The sequence below is a fragment of the Bombus terrestris genome, chromosome 5 (genome assembly GCF_910591885.1).
Source record: "Bombus terrestris chromosome 5, iyBomTerr1.2, whole genome shotgun sequence".
In the NCBI taxonomy this organism is placed as follows: Eukaryota; Metazoa; Arthropoda; class Insecta; order Hymenoptera; family Apidae; genus Bombus; species Bombus terrestris.
In genome coordinates this window covers 10,688,620-10,705,870 of record NC_063273.1, presented here as the reverse complement: position 1 = coordinate 10,705,870, position 17,251 = coordinate 10,688,620, and the positions used below count along the sequence as shown (strand labels likewise).

General features: G+C 42.9%; 1 protein-coding gene across 5 annotated transcripts in view; it reads left to right on the top strand.

The window, feature by feature from the left end:
- LOC100644518 (homeobox protein homothorax) overlaps positions 1-17,251 on the top strand; it is a 500,427-nt gene that overhangs the window by 24,940 nt on the left and 458,236 nt on the right. For all 5 annotated transcript variants that reach the window (XM_048406104.1, XM_048406103.1, XM_048406105.1 and 2 more), the window contains exon 4: positions 7,835-7,885. In XM_048406104.1, coding sequence (XP_048262061.1) covers positions 7,835-7,885 — 51 coding nt within the window. The remainder of the gene's footprint in view (positions 1-7,834; positions 7,886-17,251) is intronic.

The following is a 17,251-nucleotide window of genomic DNA, read 5'->3' as shown; positions in this document are numbered from 1 at the left end:
CGTCGTCGCTCAGATGCTTCGTGAGAGAATGTTCAAATGTAACCTCTCCTAGGTCTCTGAAAAGAGGAAGAAAAAGAAAGGGAGAAAGATTTGAAGCCGCTCTAAATGAGTCACGACTCTCTCGACACGTCCTTTCCTCTCCGACAACGAAATAGCGTTGTGCGGCCATGGATGTAACCCGTGGGATGTTTAGGGTCCGAAACAGCGCTGGCTCTCATCGTTGGGACTTATTTTTAGGAATTCCAGCGAGCCAGTCGACGACGAGCATCGAGCGAAAGATCGTTCAGGGCCGCGTTCTTCGTGGTTTGCCGCGGCCAACCAACCGGAAGAAGACTCGTATTCACGTTGTTCGCGCGGCATGCTCCTTTCCTCCTGCTTTCTCACTCTTCGTTTCTAGTTTTTCTCCCTTGGGTATTTCTGTCTTCGTCGACGTTTCTCACTCTGGTAACTCACCTGAGGCGAGTCCTCTCAAGGACACACGCGTAGGTAACCGGAGAACCTATACGCGAAATCATTTCGGCCTTTTAAAAACACACCGTTTCGCCATCCACGTTCCTTAGCCCAGGCCGACGAGAAAGGTGTTCGTAGATCGGTCTTCAAGCACGTTCAACCGTATACATCCGTAACTGTATCTGGATGGTATACGTTCTGGGATGTCGATGGATTTGTCGTCCCGAATAAATTATCCCGTGCTTAGAAAAACGAAGATTCGTAGCAAAGAAATGGAAAAGATGGTGTTTCTCATAGGTAATGATAGAACGGTTTCGCAAAGACACGGAATAGTCATGGATAGTTCGCTGGTGCAAAACAAAGCGGAGGCGATTAAGTCGAGTCGACAGTACGAACGATAAAAATGTTGCCTTGGTGGTTCTTTGCGCGTTTAGTCGATGCAAACGAATGCAGCACATTTAGATTGAGGGATATCGACGCCTATGTATATCGTAGAGCTAGATAGCCACGCTGTTCGTGGGTTATCTTTGCATAAAATTGCACTTCTGCCTTCGACGAAACGCTCCTCGGTTTCTCTTGCCTGGTACGGCTGGCTAATTATTCCAGACGAGCGCCGTGCGAGCGCGGTTCTCGATGGCTTTAAACGTTCGAGAGGGTACGAAGGGTTACGTGCGATTTCATTGAGCGCGTCACAGATGGAAAAATCAGCTGATAGATCGTAACGTTCAAATATAGAGCGTCGGTAACACGGTAGCAACGGACTCGAGCCACGGATACGCACAGATAACGATAAGAGTTAAACCTGGCCGCAAGGTAGGATAAGGAATGAGCTTGGTTCTTCGCGTTAATTCCATGCTGCGTCATTGTTTCGGCGTCGTGTATGTGATTTGAAAACAAAGTACGCGCCTTTTTTTTTAAAGACCGAGTTTATGAAAGCCTGCGATTTTTCTTTATCCTCGATCGCCTAGTATTCTCGTTAAATCGTTCGCCCGTTCTATTATTTATCCGCGGCATGTCGACATTATACCGAGCGAGACAACAGCGCGTACTATTCTCGAAGAAGTCCGTTAGGATTGCGAAATTGACATGACATTTGCATCTTAATAAGGTGCATAGTATTACGCGGTTGGACGAGGGACGGAGCGGGAGCGGAGTACAGAAAAGGAAAAAAATATTGAAAGAAGGATAGCCGAAGGCTCCGTCGCGTTTCTTCCAACGCGGTCGCGTATTGCGAACCGTCGTTGTGCCGCGTGTAGTAAATTGCGCGCCGCCTTTTGCTCGTTTCCCTTCCTATCCGTGGCGATCCACGCCGTGCAAACGTATCTCTTTTTCTCGGTGACGCTCTTTCACGCAGGGACCTCGTATTTCAACCGTGCTATCGACGCAATTAATTTCCCTTTCTGTCCGTTGGAAGCAGGCAACGTCGCGAAGAGACGTCGTTATGCCTCGCGCGCCTCTGTCACTATCTTCTCGAGAAGATGAAGAAGATTGCGCGATGCCGTGAAAAACTTTCGAAACGAGGAAGTGGTGTCACAGTGTATGCCCTCGCTCGTGGGACGTGTCCCGCTAATTCAGAGATTACGCCGCGGTCCCCACAGAGCGGATAAACAAATTGTCGAGGGGGACAGCCGGTTACCATGTTGTCGCGATCGTGTTCCCCCATTTCTTCCCAGTACAGATAATGAATTTTGATATCGAGTCAACACGGTCGTTATGAAATTTTTTGTACATTCATCTTCTCATTTCTTCTTGGTTGCTCGTAAGCACGATACTGAGAGTTAAATTCATTTTGCCAGTCTATGGTCGTCGACGGGAAGATTACACCGGCGATTATAGCGAAATCCGCGCCGCCTCGCCCATTCGTTCTTTACTTGCCATCGATCTGTCGTCGCCGATGTCTAGGCAGGTCGTTTTATAATGTCAGAGGTGGAGGGGTCAGGGAGGTGAGATTATGTACACGCACACCGGCGGTACACGTGAAAAGATAAGCAGGTGACAATCCTCTTGCGGTGGTTTTCGAGGCGTGTCGTTCGAGCCCTTTTACACTCCGTCGATACTTGGACGGAGAGAGATATAGTAGAGGGCCGGTGCGCGCGACAAAAGGGCCGCGCGCGCCTCGCGTACACGGGATTATTCGTCCGCGTTTCGTTTTCGTTGCGTGCGCGGCACAGGAACGGGCGCATGCGTCGTAGCTCAGCGGTGGCGGTCGGCGCATGCGCAGTCTCAGTCGCGGCACGACCACCGCCGCCGCCAAGTCGTGAGAAGCGACGAACCGTGGTGAGAGCACAGCACGTTGGAGGGGGCAGAGAGAAGGGGTGCTCCGCAGCCGGTGGAGAGAGCGCTGCTCATTTTCTGCCATTGTAAATTGATCTATTCAATGGGGCCTGGCATTATCCCGCGCGGTCCACGCATCGTGCGTGCCCTATGGGGCCCCGATACATTCCACACGCAACCCAGTTCCCCGTGGTCCGTGCGCTCCCTTTTTGCGCTCGCGTTGCCTCCGAGCTATTCGGTTTTGGCCTCTCCGCGTTCAGCCCAGGCTGGTGGCTGCCTGCGACGTAGCAGCGCGCACCGCAGGAGCGTCCCGCTGCGCCACGTTACGCGCATTGTTGTGCCCTTTTTTACCAGATGGATCGCCTGTCCCAGTTTTCGTGCCCACCGTGGGCACTCCGCTGTGAAAATTTCGCTTTCGTCGGCATCCCGTTGCGACGTGTTGCGCTTCGTCGCGCCCAAATTAATCGCGCGTCCAAGGGAGCATCGACGCTCTTTTATTCCGCGGCCGAAAAAACTCGTTCGATGAAATTCTTCGCCTTAGCACCAAAAAGGGGATATATTCGCGTGGCCTGTGGCAACGACTTAAAGTTTAAGCCACGTCACGAAGTAGTCACACTATCTGAAACGCATACGTCACTACTCTTTCAGACACTCGAACTGTGGTGATCTGCAACGTCAGTACAACGTCACTGCATTGACGCAAAGGCAGTAACGGTATAGAAAGGAGACGTACGGAAAAGTGCCACATAAGAATCCGTTGTGATTTATTGTTGCAATTAGATTTCACCTCCAGGGACATTAAACCCTTGTAAAACGTTAGCCCCCGCGCTTAAACGGCTTGACTAATGCGACCACAAAACAGGCACGTTCGCCGCGCACGCTACCTGCTTTCCCGTCCCGAAGGCGCGGACACCGTTTTCCAGGAATTTATATATTTGCCTCTTTTCTTTTCCTCTGGTGGAAGCATTTATAGGCATTTACATAGAATCATGCAGTCTGTATGGTTAAAGAATTTTCGAAGGGTTTATCAGGCTTAAGTCAATTAGGAACCAATCAACGAATTGTTTACGCATATAATTTTTAGCGATCGGCGTCTCGATAACCGCATTGATGACGTGTAGCATTCGAGGACGCTTCATTCCCTCTGCCCCGAGCACGAGGGGTAGTGTAAACAAGCGCAAAGCCGGATTATCATAATCGCGATAACGGCATCCGCGACATCTCTTTTGTCGCGCAGCCAGAGGCGTGATCGTTGCTTCCAAAGATCGATGATGCATCATCGAGTTATCTACGCTACCGGTCTTTCCATGCGAAGGTCGGTTCGTTTGTTCAACAGTAATCATACGATTTTACGAATCCTTCTGTCTCTCTCTCATTTTGTGGAATGGAAAAATTTAATAGACTCGCGCTTTATTGCTCGCTTTATTGGCCGCTTATAAAACGATGCAATTAAACGCGATTACGCAGAATTCCAGAGCGTTGAACGATCGCAGGTTCCGTTCCTGGCTTATCGATACTTTGTGAACGGCGCGGCGTGCTGATCGATTCGAAGGTAATTAACCAAACGCACCTCACCCGCAAAAGCTGTGTAAGATTTTTCAAGCTCAATGCTTAGTGCAATACTTCTCATTGGTTTTCGTATTATTCTTCCATTTTATTGTCGAATAATTATTTTCTTCGTTATTCAACCACAAACGGTATTTAAGGCTGTTACATATTACTACATATGTTTTGCACTTACCTGGCTCCCCTCTGTTATCTTTACTAATCGCTCAGTTGTTATCGTTTCGTTCGAAAACCAATCGATTATCCTATGGTCTATTTTAAATACACACAATTTTATAACTACGTTGACCAAGGCAAATGGAATTTTACAACGATCAATTTAAATAGTAGACAATTCTATAATAACTTTAATAAATTTAGACACTTTAATAAATTTAGAACAGCATTTTATCTTCTATATCACAATGGCAATTAATTAATCATAACGTCCATGACAAAATAGTTTGTTTCCTTCTACAGTCTCCTGTGTCGTGTTCGTCAGAGTAACTTCAATTCCGTTTCGAATTGACACTCGTTCAAATAATAAGTTGAACAATTTTAAATTTTTTTACGACCGCCAGGTAAAACTAAGAAGGGTGACCATCAGAATCAAGGCCTCCGGGGAAAGTTAACAAGGATTGAAGTTTAGGTTTAGGAAGTTAGGATATATCTTCTCGTCCAGTCAGGTTCGACAGGCCTTTGCCCATTGCTTTATTGCGGCAACGTACCTTTTGCCTAGACACTTTGGAACATGATATGTTTGTTATTTTCATCGCATGTTTCAGGTAAGGTACAAAGGTCTCGTGAAGTTTACCTAGAGTGCAATTTGTTTTACCATGTGAAGACAGTTAAAGACTACCGGTTTCGGAGCTCAAAGACTATTTTTCCGACACAGCCATTTTATTTTAATTTCTCGTTGATTTTAGTAGAATACCGACAAATTCTTACAAATGACTCGACAAATCGTTCCAAAATTCCTGTCATTCGCGTTTCATGGTCGAAGATGGAAGCTTGGGATAGAAGGAAGGTACGTTTTTGGTGGCTCTAAAACGATGGCCAAGGAAACAGAAGTAACAGCCAGGCGGATGAGCAGCTGCTTCGTATATCTCTCGACGGGATCGTCGTACACCACGAATGGCTACGTGCATACCAGCTAGTCCTAAATAGACGTGCCGGAGCGAGAACATTTTCTAAATATTATCGCGCAATACATATTTTTATCTCGTGGTCGATGGAAATGTATAGGCTCTACGGAATTTCTCTCTGACGTATTCTATATTTATTATTTTTCACCAGCAGGCTGTCCGTCTTTTCCCTGTTGTCTACAGCGAAGAAAAGAAAAACGAAGGTGTTCAGATATACTTCGTTCATATTTTTAACGGTAACATTTTGCTTCCCCGTCGAAATTTTCACGTGGTTAGAGAAAGTTTACCTCAACGGCGCCTTCGTCGAAGTCGGATGTGTCTTCGTTTCATTCACGAGTTGGCGTGTGATAAATATGGACGATCTCGGATATTTAACGGCAAACAACGTCACATTAATAGCTTTCGTATTGCTTTATACATATGTATGCATGGACTCAATTAGCTGTCACTCGCAGCCCCTCTACCTCTAATCGCCGTGATACAGTCGTCTCAATCATTCACGATAGAAGGCGCAAACTTTCATGTAGATTTTACTTTATCTTTATACCGAAACGATTAACCTCAATACTATCTCTATTTCTTACATGTTCCACGTAAAATTCTACGGTAGGACGATAAATTATACGTTTATTCGTGACCAGTGGTCGAATAGCTGATAATAAGGAACGAAATTCGAAAGGATGGGAGAGAGAAAGAGAGATAGGAGACGAAACTGCTTACAATTTGTAATCGTCGTGGCTACCTGAACGGGCGTTTAGTTTGCCGCTTGGGGATCGCCGAAAAACTACAGTGACAGGACTCTGCAAGAACTAGTTTCCCCACTACGAACAGTTGACAGTATTTTTGTGAAGCGTACGAGACGCCTTCATTATCCATACACCCAATGCGAGAGGAACTCCCATTCAGAATTCAGACTCATGAATACGCTTCTCGAACCCGTTCCCAGAATTCTCGCGATTGCGTTTCGTACGTCGAGCTTCGTCGTCGACCGGTAATTCGATTTTAACGTTCGACCCCTTTTTTTCACCTGGATTCCCCCTTTCGGTTGCTGGACTCTGTATATCTGAATTATTCGAGGGAAATTTTTTATTTGCCGAAGATACGATTTTATAAATTGTTATGCAATAGGAAACACAGAGAGATGAATTTCGACGGGGAATTTAAGAATTATGTGTGGCGTTTTAGGAAACTATAACCTGTTCATTACGCTTTAATGCGATTATTAAAATTCTTCAAGCACTTCTAATAGCCGTTTTCTTCATCCATCATGTATAGTTCCAAATTGATTCGTCCTTCGATGTCAAATTGGCGACGAGAAAAAGTCGATATGACGAAAATCCAATCAAATTTTTTTATCAAATTTACACATTCGAGCAATAAGTTCGTCCGCATCACGCGTCATTAACGAAGCAACGTTAAATTGAAACAAGAAATGGACGAAGGTTAAACGTCGAACCTATATCAGAGAAAATTAAGAAAAGTTAATGTTCTTCCACGTCATGGAGCAATTTTCGACCCTCTTAATTCCTTTCTCCCATAGAAAACCGCGGGAACTGATTATGAAACTTCATTGGGTATCCTCTTTCGATATACCGATCAGAGAAACAATATCGAGCACCGTGGTAGAAGAATGTTAACGATATTCATCCGAGAATCGGGGACGAGCGATCTAATCAGATGGCGCGGTTCGGTGTCGAGAGAGCATAATCTGCCGCGGTCCGTCGGTGGATTCCACGAGATTAACCGGTACTTCCATCAAGATTTGTCGTTCGTCTTGTTTCTTCTTTTTTCCCTTGGATCCCGGCTCGTTTCCTTTCAGTAAGAACACCGTGGGTCCAATTAAGAGCGGGCCCCGAGCATCGAGCGGTCTCGGGCATCGAGCTCTCTCCCCCGTGCATTCTGTTTCCATTCTGATCGGCACTATGCGGCGCCATGAAAATGCTTGAGAATCTCCTCGTCTCGTTTCTCTCTCGTTTTTCACCGTTTCCCCTCTTTTACGCATCCCTGATGGTCGGAACTATTCTCTCGCGCGCTTCAGAGAATTCCATCGCGTTCGCCGACGCGTTTCCGTTTCTATATTGAACTGTAGGGGTCCAATTAAGAGAAAGCACACGGAGGAAATCACTTAGAGAGAAAGAGAGAGAGAGAGTTAGAGAGGGAGAGAGAGAGACACTAGGCTGGAACAGCGAATCCCATGGCCAGCCGCGACATGCACGGGAATAGAATAAAATGATGGTAAAAAAGGGATATGGAACGAAGGATCGATCTAAGAGAAGGAGAACCAGGACGTACAAGATAAAGGAACGCGCGTGTACGCATATACAACTGGGCGAGATACGATCGTCTCTATAGTTTTAATACAGCAATTACCACAGAACCTAATTGTTAAAGATTTTTACGTGTGTGCTTATGTGTTACAGATCAGACAAGAGAAACCCTACTACATTGCGGATCCGGAGGTCGATTCGCTGGTGAGTACATTCGTGTACATATATATACATATATAATTTTTTTATCGTTCACGGCGATACAGATTTTTCCACTAGCCACAAATGACAATTTCCTTACCGATAGACGTTTTCTTTCTTTATCGTTGATGTTTCTTTATTTCGTTCCGTACGCTGGACTCATTCAAAGGTTAATCGTTCTGTTTTATCTGACGATCGCTACTGGCCACCCGGCGCGTTCCTTTTGAAGAATGACGATGGAAAAGATCGCCGCCTTATATACGGGAAACATTTAATCGTCGATGGAAATTAAAGGAGGGGAAAACAAATTGCTGGAAAAATCAAACCGGACGTTGCTACGAAGCTTCCGTAAACTCAGCTTGTAACTAGGTCGTAACTTGGATATCTGATAATTGAAAAAAAGGGAGTTGATTCGTCAGAAATTTGAAAATTACTTCCCCTTCTACGAACTGAGAGTAAATTAGTCTTTTTACATTGCTGTAGAAAGAAACATCCTGGCCGTGCAGAGTTATTGTTATTACTCCCTATGAAGTTCATAACTTACGAGACTTATGGAAAATTCAGTATGAACAGCTCGTAAAGCAAAACGCGTGTGAAGCCAGGGAAGGGTGATAATTAAAAAAGAAACGAGACACGAGGACACGTTGCTGGTGCGCCTTTGTTTTCTCGTGCGCTGGCCGGCAGCCATTCGAATGGCAGACCTTCGAAACACCGGAGGAAGAAATATTTCAAACGACCCTTCGCGTTCTCCGATCGAGATAACGGATAGTGGCCTTTTTAAATATCTCGGATGTATTCCTTGCTGGTCGAGGACGTGTATGAGGCCCATCGATGCTCGGACAAACTCAACGTCGACCTGCCATTATGGATTCCTTCTTCCAGACAGCGCTGTCCCTGTTCTGGTCACTTAGTTTTCTTTTCTTTCAATTTTCGCGTATATACGGCCGCACATGAATTCTTATTAATACAACAGAATATTGTTCGATAATAAAATTTACACACGCTTCTTACGTTCGATGTTTTCAGAATGCTTATGTCTTTTGACGTTGCATACGAAAACAAACATAGATATGTCGATTACTTCGCTCGTATGCTTCGATAAAACCATATAAAATGCATTGTCGAGAACGTAAAAAAGTTGAGGTCCAAAGAAAAGTAGCGTATTAGACATTTATGGCTATATTCGCTTCCAGATCTGATTTCTAACCATCCTTGAAAGAGCGACACCGAATCGCCACTACGATATTTCATCATAAAGTTCATTCAACGAAGTGAAGGCCTTATAGAGGCGCGTCGTCTGCTCGGAAAAAGGTGTCGCGCGTTTTCGAATATTCGCTCGTAATTCAAAATTGGATATATCGAGCGTGTTAATGGTGAACCGGTGTACGTTGTTTCACGTTGGCTCTCTTTTTTTGTTGTTCTGTTTTGTTGCATTTTTTCCTGTTTTTTTAGCGGAGCCAACGCTCGTGGTGGTGCAGCGGTGGAAAAAAGGGGGAGAAGGAAAACGGACGACGAGGATGCATTTCGTTGACGTTGTTCGCATCGTTGGCCTCAATTTTTCAAAATGTCACGCCCGTTATCTGAGCTGTCAGGACGGCATCGGTCCGCGCGCAAACATCCACGCAAGGTGTACCGACTCGCATCTCGCGCCGCTGTTGTCACAACTGTCGCTCGGTCTCGATCTGCTGAAACAGAAAACGAACGAAATCAAACAAAAAAAAAAAAAAAAAAAGAAAAATACGAAAAAAAATCGAAACAGAATGGAACAAAAATAAAAAATAGGAGGGAAAACTGAGAACCGCGTGAAAAAGGACGGGAAAAGCACGCGAGAGGAAAAAACGAGCAAGATATATTTTACTATAGTTACCGATGGAGCTGTGTGCCTCTATAATTTCGTATCATCGAAAGAACCGCGTCAAATTATGCATCCGTGATATTAAATAAATGTAAGCATGAAACAGGCAGACACGCGTTTCATCTAAATTTTAAAAGGAAATGAGACTGGACGCTTCGATGATTTCGCAGTGACGCGTTGGAATTAACTGTTATTACGTGTTTTCGAATGTTTTTTACCTCCATATTTGGTAACTCGAGTACATATTATTGCATTCAACGGACGTATAAAGTCCCTTTTAGGTTTTATGCAGTACTGTCTTCTTTTCACGTAGATTCTTTGATATGTTCATTGAACACATGGTTTGGCGAAGTTTATTATTTATGAAAGAAATGTTAGGAAGAAGATATGTAGTTTGAAATTGAATTAAAATTTCAAATTTGTAATTTCCAGCCGAATTTAATGAAAGAATGAAGCGATAGTTAACACGGTTCTTTGAGATCACTTTTCTATTCCCTTTTGGGCGCTCAAGTTTCTCTCCACGGACACATTATTGCTCCAGTTACGCCATTATTACACCTGTTATTACAAATGCAATAATTCAAAGCGTTTCGTACAAGAAACCCCAATCATAACAAACCAGTTTAATTATCAATCACTAAATCGTCGCCCAAATCATTTTCAAATCTCGTATATCTTTCATCACCATGCACACCGTTCCTCTATCTTCCCGGTCGTGGAATTTTCCCAAAAAATAACCATTGCCTCTTTGATTTCTTCGAAAGTAACGCTATTACAGACCCACGGATCGAATTCAATAAAAAATTCCAGAAGTGCAGGAAGGTCGAAGAGAATCGAAAAATCGTAGTCGTGGATCGGCGTAGCTCGTTCGCCGGCAAAAGCCAGTAGCGTGGCTTCATTAAGCCCGTGGCAAATCGCAATCTACGAGCAATGAGCTTCTATCGTAAAGAACAGGCACGTAACGTCCGCGGTTTTTGCTGTCCGCGCCCTTTGCCCGCCTCCTCTCGTTCCCCTTCTTTTCATCCTTTCTCGGGGTCCTTTTTTCTTCCCTCCCCTTTCTCGCCGACACACGGGTCCTCTCTTCCCTCTGCTCTGTCTCGCGAGAGATGGCCGTCGATCGACAGAAGCCCGGTTTTTGCCGCGATTATTTCGCCGAACGGAAAGTGCTTCGCCACGAGTACTCCGTTACAGAGGTCCGGATCTACACACGCGAGAGACGACGACCTGAGTCTGTTGATTGGAAAGGTCGCCTGGAAACGACGTGGTGACACGGTCGAGGGAACAGCCACGAAAGGGCTCGAGATGGCAGAAAATTCGACGCAGCTGTGGTGGTCCCCAGGAAAGCCCCGGGAAGCGTAGAAAAGGAGCCTCGCTTCAGCTGGGCTCAGCTCGGTGCAACACAAAGGAAATTGTTGCGCTGTTCCTGAGTGTTTCCGAGCTTCAGAATCGTTCAGTCGTGTGGTGCGATTTGTGGTTGAATCGATCGTTTCGGATTATTCTTTATTTCGAAAGTCTCGTTGGACCACACAGTAAAGAAATTGGAGGAGATTTCTGAAAAAAATGGACTTATTAATCTGTGAGAAATGATAGAATCATCGGGCGTATTTCCTAGTCAAATAGTTGGACTATTTTATAAAGTATTTTTACTCATTTCGTAAATCGAAGAAAACAAAATTCTGTTTCAATCTTATTATTAATTTTCCAAACGAAAAGAGCTTAAGGTGTTTTAAAAAAATGGTTAACATAAAATTGAAATGAGAAACCTGTCGCACCAATGAAAATTCTTTCATATTCTGTTTAAACTAAAAAAAAGAGTCTTTGTGATGAAATGAAGTCTTTCTAAAAAAGACATTTCATTAGAAAAATATCAGTGAATCGAAAATGATCGAAAGAACCTAACGGTATTAAGTCCTTCCGAAAAATAAAAATTGAAACCTCATACATATTTTGCCTTATTATCATTTTTTCTTGTGGACTCTTCCTCCCTGAAGTTCCTCGATATCAAAATAAAATAATTCTCGTTCAGTAAGCTGTCTTGGCAGTATGATTGTTTCTTCGTCTTTAGAACGCGAATGACGCCCCAGAACAGGACAAACGATACTTGTATCGCGAGTACGTCGAATGTCGAGCAGTCCTCTTCTTTCATTCTTTCTACCTTTAACCTTCGACAACGGCATGCAAAACGGAGTCGGGGAGTTGTTCCACGCCGGAAGAGGCACGTATATACAATGGCGGACAAGGTAAGGCGTGTAGCGAGCTCTTTCTCTCAATTCAACGAAGGTCAAGGGTTTCCCTCGGGGTTAAAAACGAGAATCCACGTTCGCCCTCTGCGAATTCTTTGACCACGAAGAAAGCGTGCTCTCCATTCGTTCCGCTGGAATCCATGTTTTCCAGCTGGCATGCGGATCTTATCTGAGGCGTTCCGATGGCACGAAAATATCCAGCGTAGCCTTCGAAAACTCTCTTTTTAAGTCGCCCCTCCTGTTCCTCTAATTCCATCGAACCTTATCTTTCGTGTACTTTCTCTCTCCCTTGTTTCGTGTTATCTGGATGGGTGTTAGTAGGCTTATTTTCGCCAATCTTGATGGAAATCGGAAGCTTTTCGATGGTTAGAGACCCCTCAGTTTATAATGATTTTTGACAAATACCTCTCGTGCTGAGGGGAATTTTAACTCACCAAGGCCTAACGTTGTGCCAATGTAATACTTGCAAGTTTTTCTTCAGTCAATTTACAGCCTTAAATTTTGCTCTTTTTTTTTTTTAACAAAGTGACTATGAACAGGAATTCTAAAGACTTGCTTATTTTAACAATTTTATGAAATTCGAGGCAAATTTTTAACTTGCTTTTCTGATAATAATATTACGTTTACGCAACTTCTCCGCTTAGCTCTTAAAGAATCAACTAATTTCTACTCTTTACAAAAATATTTCTCACGTGTTGTCTTCTCGTAACTGATAAGAATTAATTCTCCACACCTCGATATAACTTTTAAAAAATCTTTCAAAATCTTTGCTATGCATCATTCAAATGTTCAAATTCATGGCTAATTTTTCCCGCTGTTTCCGTGATCTTCACGACGAAGCAACGCGGTGGAGTCGCGCTAGAGGTCGAAATCTCGCGTCGTGGGCGGAGGAAACGATGGTCAAAACATCTTCCACGGCGTCGTAAATGAAACGAGGAATGGTCTTATGCTGTTTCGACCGCGGAAGAGAGCAAAGCAAGCATACGAGAGTTTGAGCAACGTTTGTGAGAGGACCTCTGTGAAGGGATCTGCCCTCGCACACGCGCTTTAAATAATACTCCCATTAGCATAAGCGAGAAATGAGCCAATGAGATGCTAATTGCCGCTCTCGCGTTTCGAGAATAATTATTACCACGAGGATACTTAACTCGCTCGGACGTTAGCCACCGGTTGACGACGTTCTCCATGTTGCTTCTTCGGAGGGGGAATCGATTCATGTGGAGTCACTTTTTACATGCGCCAATACTTGCACGATTTTGGATTTGCTTCGTTTCCGTCCGGATTGAAACATGGAACAACTACAATTTGGAGATGTTTGAATTTTTAGAAGCAGAAAATAGGAAATATGCTGAGAATGATTTAGTATTATTACGTTTTTACGTTATTACGTCTCATAAAAAAAAAACACGCCAATGACGTACACAATCTTTTTACTGCAATAAAAATAGTGCCATACGATAGTTACGCTATCATCTATCTATATTTTTTTAGTAGTATTACTCAGTAGTATTATTTTCCGTACATTTCTTATGGCAATATTCATTAGTTGTTGGTTCTTTCATTGACATGAAAAATTATCACTGACCATAATATGAGAAATCCGGTTACGAGCAGTTAATGGCTGTTCTACCCTCTAATCCAAATATAATTCCAAATAGACCGGAGATATTAAAATGATCCAGTCGAGCTTGGTAGCTTCTCGCCTGTGTTTTGACTTATCGAATACAATCGACGATACATTGCACATAGTTTGAGAAGAATCTTAAATATTCGATTCCTATTTAACCGCTTTGGAACGACTACAGAATTTCAAACAATTTTCCTGCATCATTGAGACATCGCTACAAGAATATAAAATTCTGGTATAAACGAAGCTACTCTTTAATTTACTTTTCTTAAATTATCTTAAATACTTGTCTTAAATTTGAGCGTGTTGTAGTTCGTGTTATTATATCATTGAATTCATCGTCAAAAACGAATTCACCTCGAAAGGGGTAAAATACAAGAGCGAAATTATTGGAGGAGCTATATAAAATTCGTAATTGACGTTCGTTAAAAAGTGAAAGTCAAAGAACGAGTAATCCACGAACGAAGTCATTGGAACCTGAAAGTATATTGGCCGAGGATCGTCTTGTAATGAGAGGGCGACCTCGAATGGGTTAAAGTCGTTCGTTTCCGCGTGGAATTGGTGTCCTTCTAGTGCGCTCCAGACGGTTATCGACAACGAACTCGAAGAGGAAGAAGCTATAAATTCTCGGCGAGTCGTTATTTTCTTCCCATAGGAGGCATCAGAAATTGTACAGCGGTCGCAGGGCTGTTTTTACCGACGCGTTGCAAAATGGAGAAGTATCGTGGTATCTATAGGTCGGCCAACGTCTATCACGGGCAAGGTACACAAAGAAGCTAATTACGTGGCGGGAAAAACGCGTATCGTTTGAATGGATGTTAGACGAAAAAATGAGACGAAGTGCAGCGTCAATGATTAATGGATAAATCGAGAGGATGTACGAGTGTAATAACACGTAGACAGAGGAAAACAAGAAGATTGACTAATCCTCACGACGCATATTTACTATGATAGTACAAAGAAAATATCGCGTGTTAATGAGAATCGAGGATCCAAGATATATAAATATAAACATCTATTTTCTTTCTCGTATCTCATCTGTCATATCAGAAATTACATTTTCCGTTTCTTTCTTGATGATTTTCATATCCGACGTTAAATTTCTTCGCAAGTTTTGGACCGTTTCCAATTCCACCATCTGTTCTATGAAACATTTCTCATTAGCTGGCCCGGTGTTTGTAACTGATATATCGAAAAACTGAAGTTTCGTTTTTTCATCGAGATAAACCATTTAATAAAATAACAGAAAGTGGAATTATTGCGTGAAATTGCAGAGATTGAGGAAACGAAAGTCGATTAACGAGGTGATCTCAAGCATGTAATAATCTGTGATGTTCGATTAATAAGAGGATGCGAAAGGTTCGTGCGAGTACTTACACGTCGTGGAATCGATGTGTGAAAAGAGGGCGCGTAATGGCGCGAAAAAGAAGGCGGCAGATTTTCAATTGGAATGCATTTAATATGCCTGGAATTATTCCTTGACATGTTTAACGAGAACCGATGATTTCCGGCAGGGATATTTTATTCATGCGTGCCCTGGCATACCGTCTATCAATTTGTTACACATAAATTTGTGTCGATCAAATATTTATTAATTGACCTCTCGTTCGCCGAGCCACTGTTAATATTACACGCGAAATACGCGATTTTTTCTTACGAGATATTCTCTTACCTGCACGTTGCCAAGATTCAATTCGATGCTGTATTTCTGGACGTTTACTTAGGAACGTTTGGCCTTACAAAATAAGAGAGTACAGTACGCACAGAGAAAAAGATCTCTTGAAAAAACGAGAATATCGAAGTTAGTGACTAGACGAAGTTTCTTCAAATGTATTAGCCATTCCTATGTTAATGAGTGGAAATTGTTGGTAATAGATTCGAATAACTTCCACGTTCGCAAGAATTCTTTCTTGCTTCGAAAACATGTACGAGGAATGATCAGTTCGACGTTGATTATTTATAAACTGTCTCGGAACCTGTCTGGAGTCTGAGCTCAATCTCTCGATATTTTCTTTATTACTTTTTTCACAAAATTGTAAATAAAATTAATCCTACATTTACAAATTCGACAATATTTCTTACACTTTTACGTTTCTAGAACTGCACCAAATCGTGCTCTATAAATCCTTCTCAAAGGAGAAGATCAAAAAAGGAAGGGTAAAACGATTAATTTGTTTATTTACCTCCCATTATCTACTTCTTCGGGTGTCGGAAGAAAGGGACACGGAAGAGAAGAAAGTTCAGGCGAGGAAACATTAGAAGCCTCTTTTTCATCGGCAAGTAAAACTATACCCTCTCGTTTTGTTTCGTATCTGCTCCATTTCCATGAATAAACTGCGCACGCTGGACACATCGGCGACGACGCGACGCTACGGTCGCAGGCGGTTGCAACCTTGCGTCGAAGCGAGCCCAATAAAAGCGACAAAACGCGCTCCTGCTCTCCGAGAGCCGGTACAAGAAGAGAAGCGGCATGGTAACGGTACCCGGGAAGCCAAGGATACCCGAAGCTGTGCCGCAAGGATCAGGAGAACGAAATCTTTCCGTCTCTTTTTCATCGGTCTCACGATCGCAAAGCGCGTGTGTCTCCTTCAAAACGGAATCATCGCGAGTTTCTTCGCTTTTCATTCTCTCGATATCATTCACTTTGCACTTTATCCAACATTTAATGAATTTTATTGTAATTTGTGAATCGTGGATCAGGAGAAATTATATAATAGGAAAATCGTTGTATCGGTCGCTCGATCATCATGCGTAACACGTTTGTCGCCTTCATTGTGCAGTCATCGCGAAGTTTCTCGTTCGTTACTCTCTCACCATCCATTTTTCTTATTATTCAAAGATTTATTTCTATAAATTTCTGTGAATATAAATATTAAATGTAATTATTATAAACGTAAACCTTTATAAAATGTTGCTAAATTTCATCAATCGAAGCTAACACTAAAAGTTGGGTCGATCGTCTGAACTCTAACACACGTGATTCGTCTTCACCGTGGAATCGCTGCAAATTTCTTCACTCTTCACTCCTTCATTCCATCACACTTTTCACACTATCCAAAAATCAAGGAAAAAATTCATCATAAATTTCCCATAAATTTCACCAATCGAAATTAGGAAATGTTTCTTGCTTTTTATGTTATCGTATTTCTTCTCATGCTAGGTAAAGAGTTGATCGTTTCGAACGAACGATGATTTACATGGTCGATCGCGTGCCCGAATGCTTCCTCAGATCTAATGAGCGACGCTGGTAACGAGCTACGTGACAGAACGGTAGTTACACGGATCTCGAAGGTACGCGATGCGCAGCTTGTTATTCGAACCAGGTTCTGCGCGAATAATTGCCCGTCTTGGAGACAACGACGTTGGCCCTGGTTGCGTGTTTGATTATATGTATGATTGGAAAATCGAAATCGTTGGGTGGCTAACTCGTAGCACGTACACGGAATTTTCGTGTCTAAAGGCGATTTTGTCCCGAACGATGTAGAAGGTTGTTTATTGACTTTCTTATATATTCATGTGACAAACATAATTGAGTAATTGAATGACTCGTTTCTTGCTTTGCCAGTATCATTTTCTTAGATATCTATATTTACTCATTTTCTTTTTGTAGAAAATTTCATGAACTGTTTGGAAATCTTAACAAA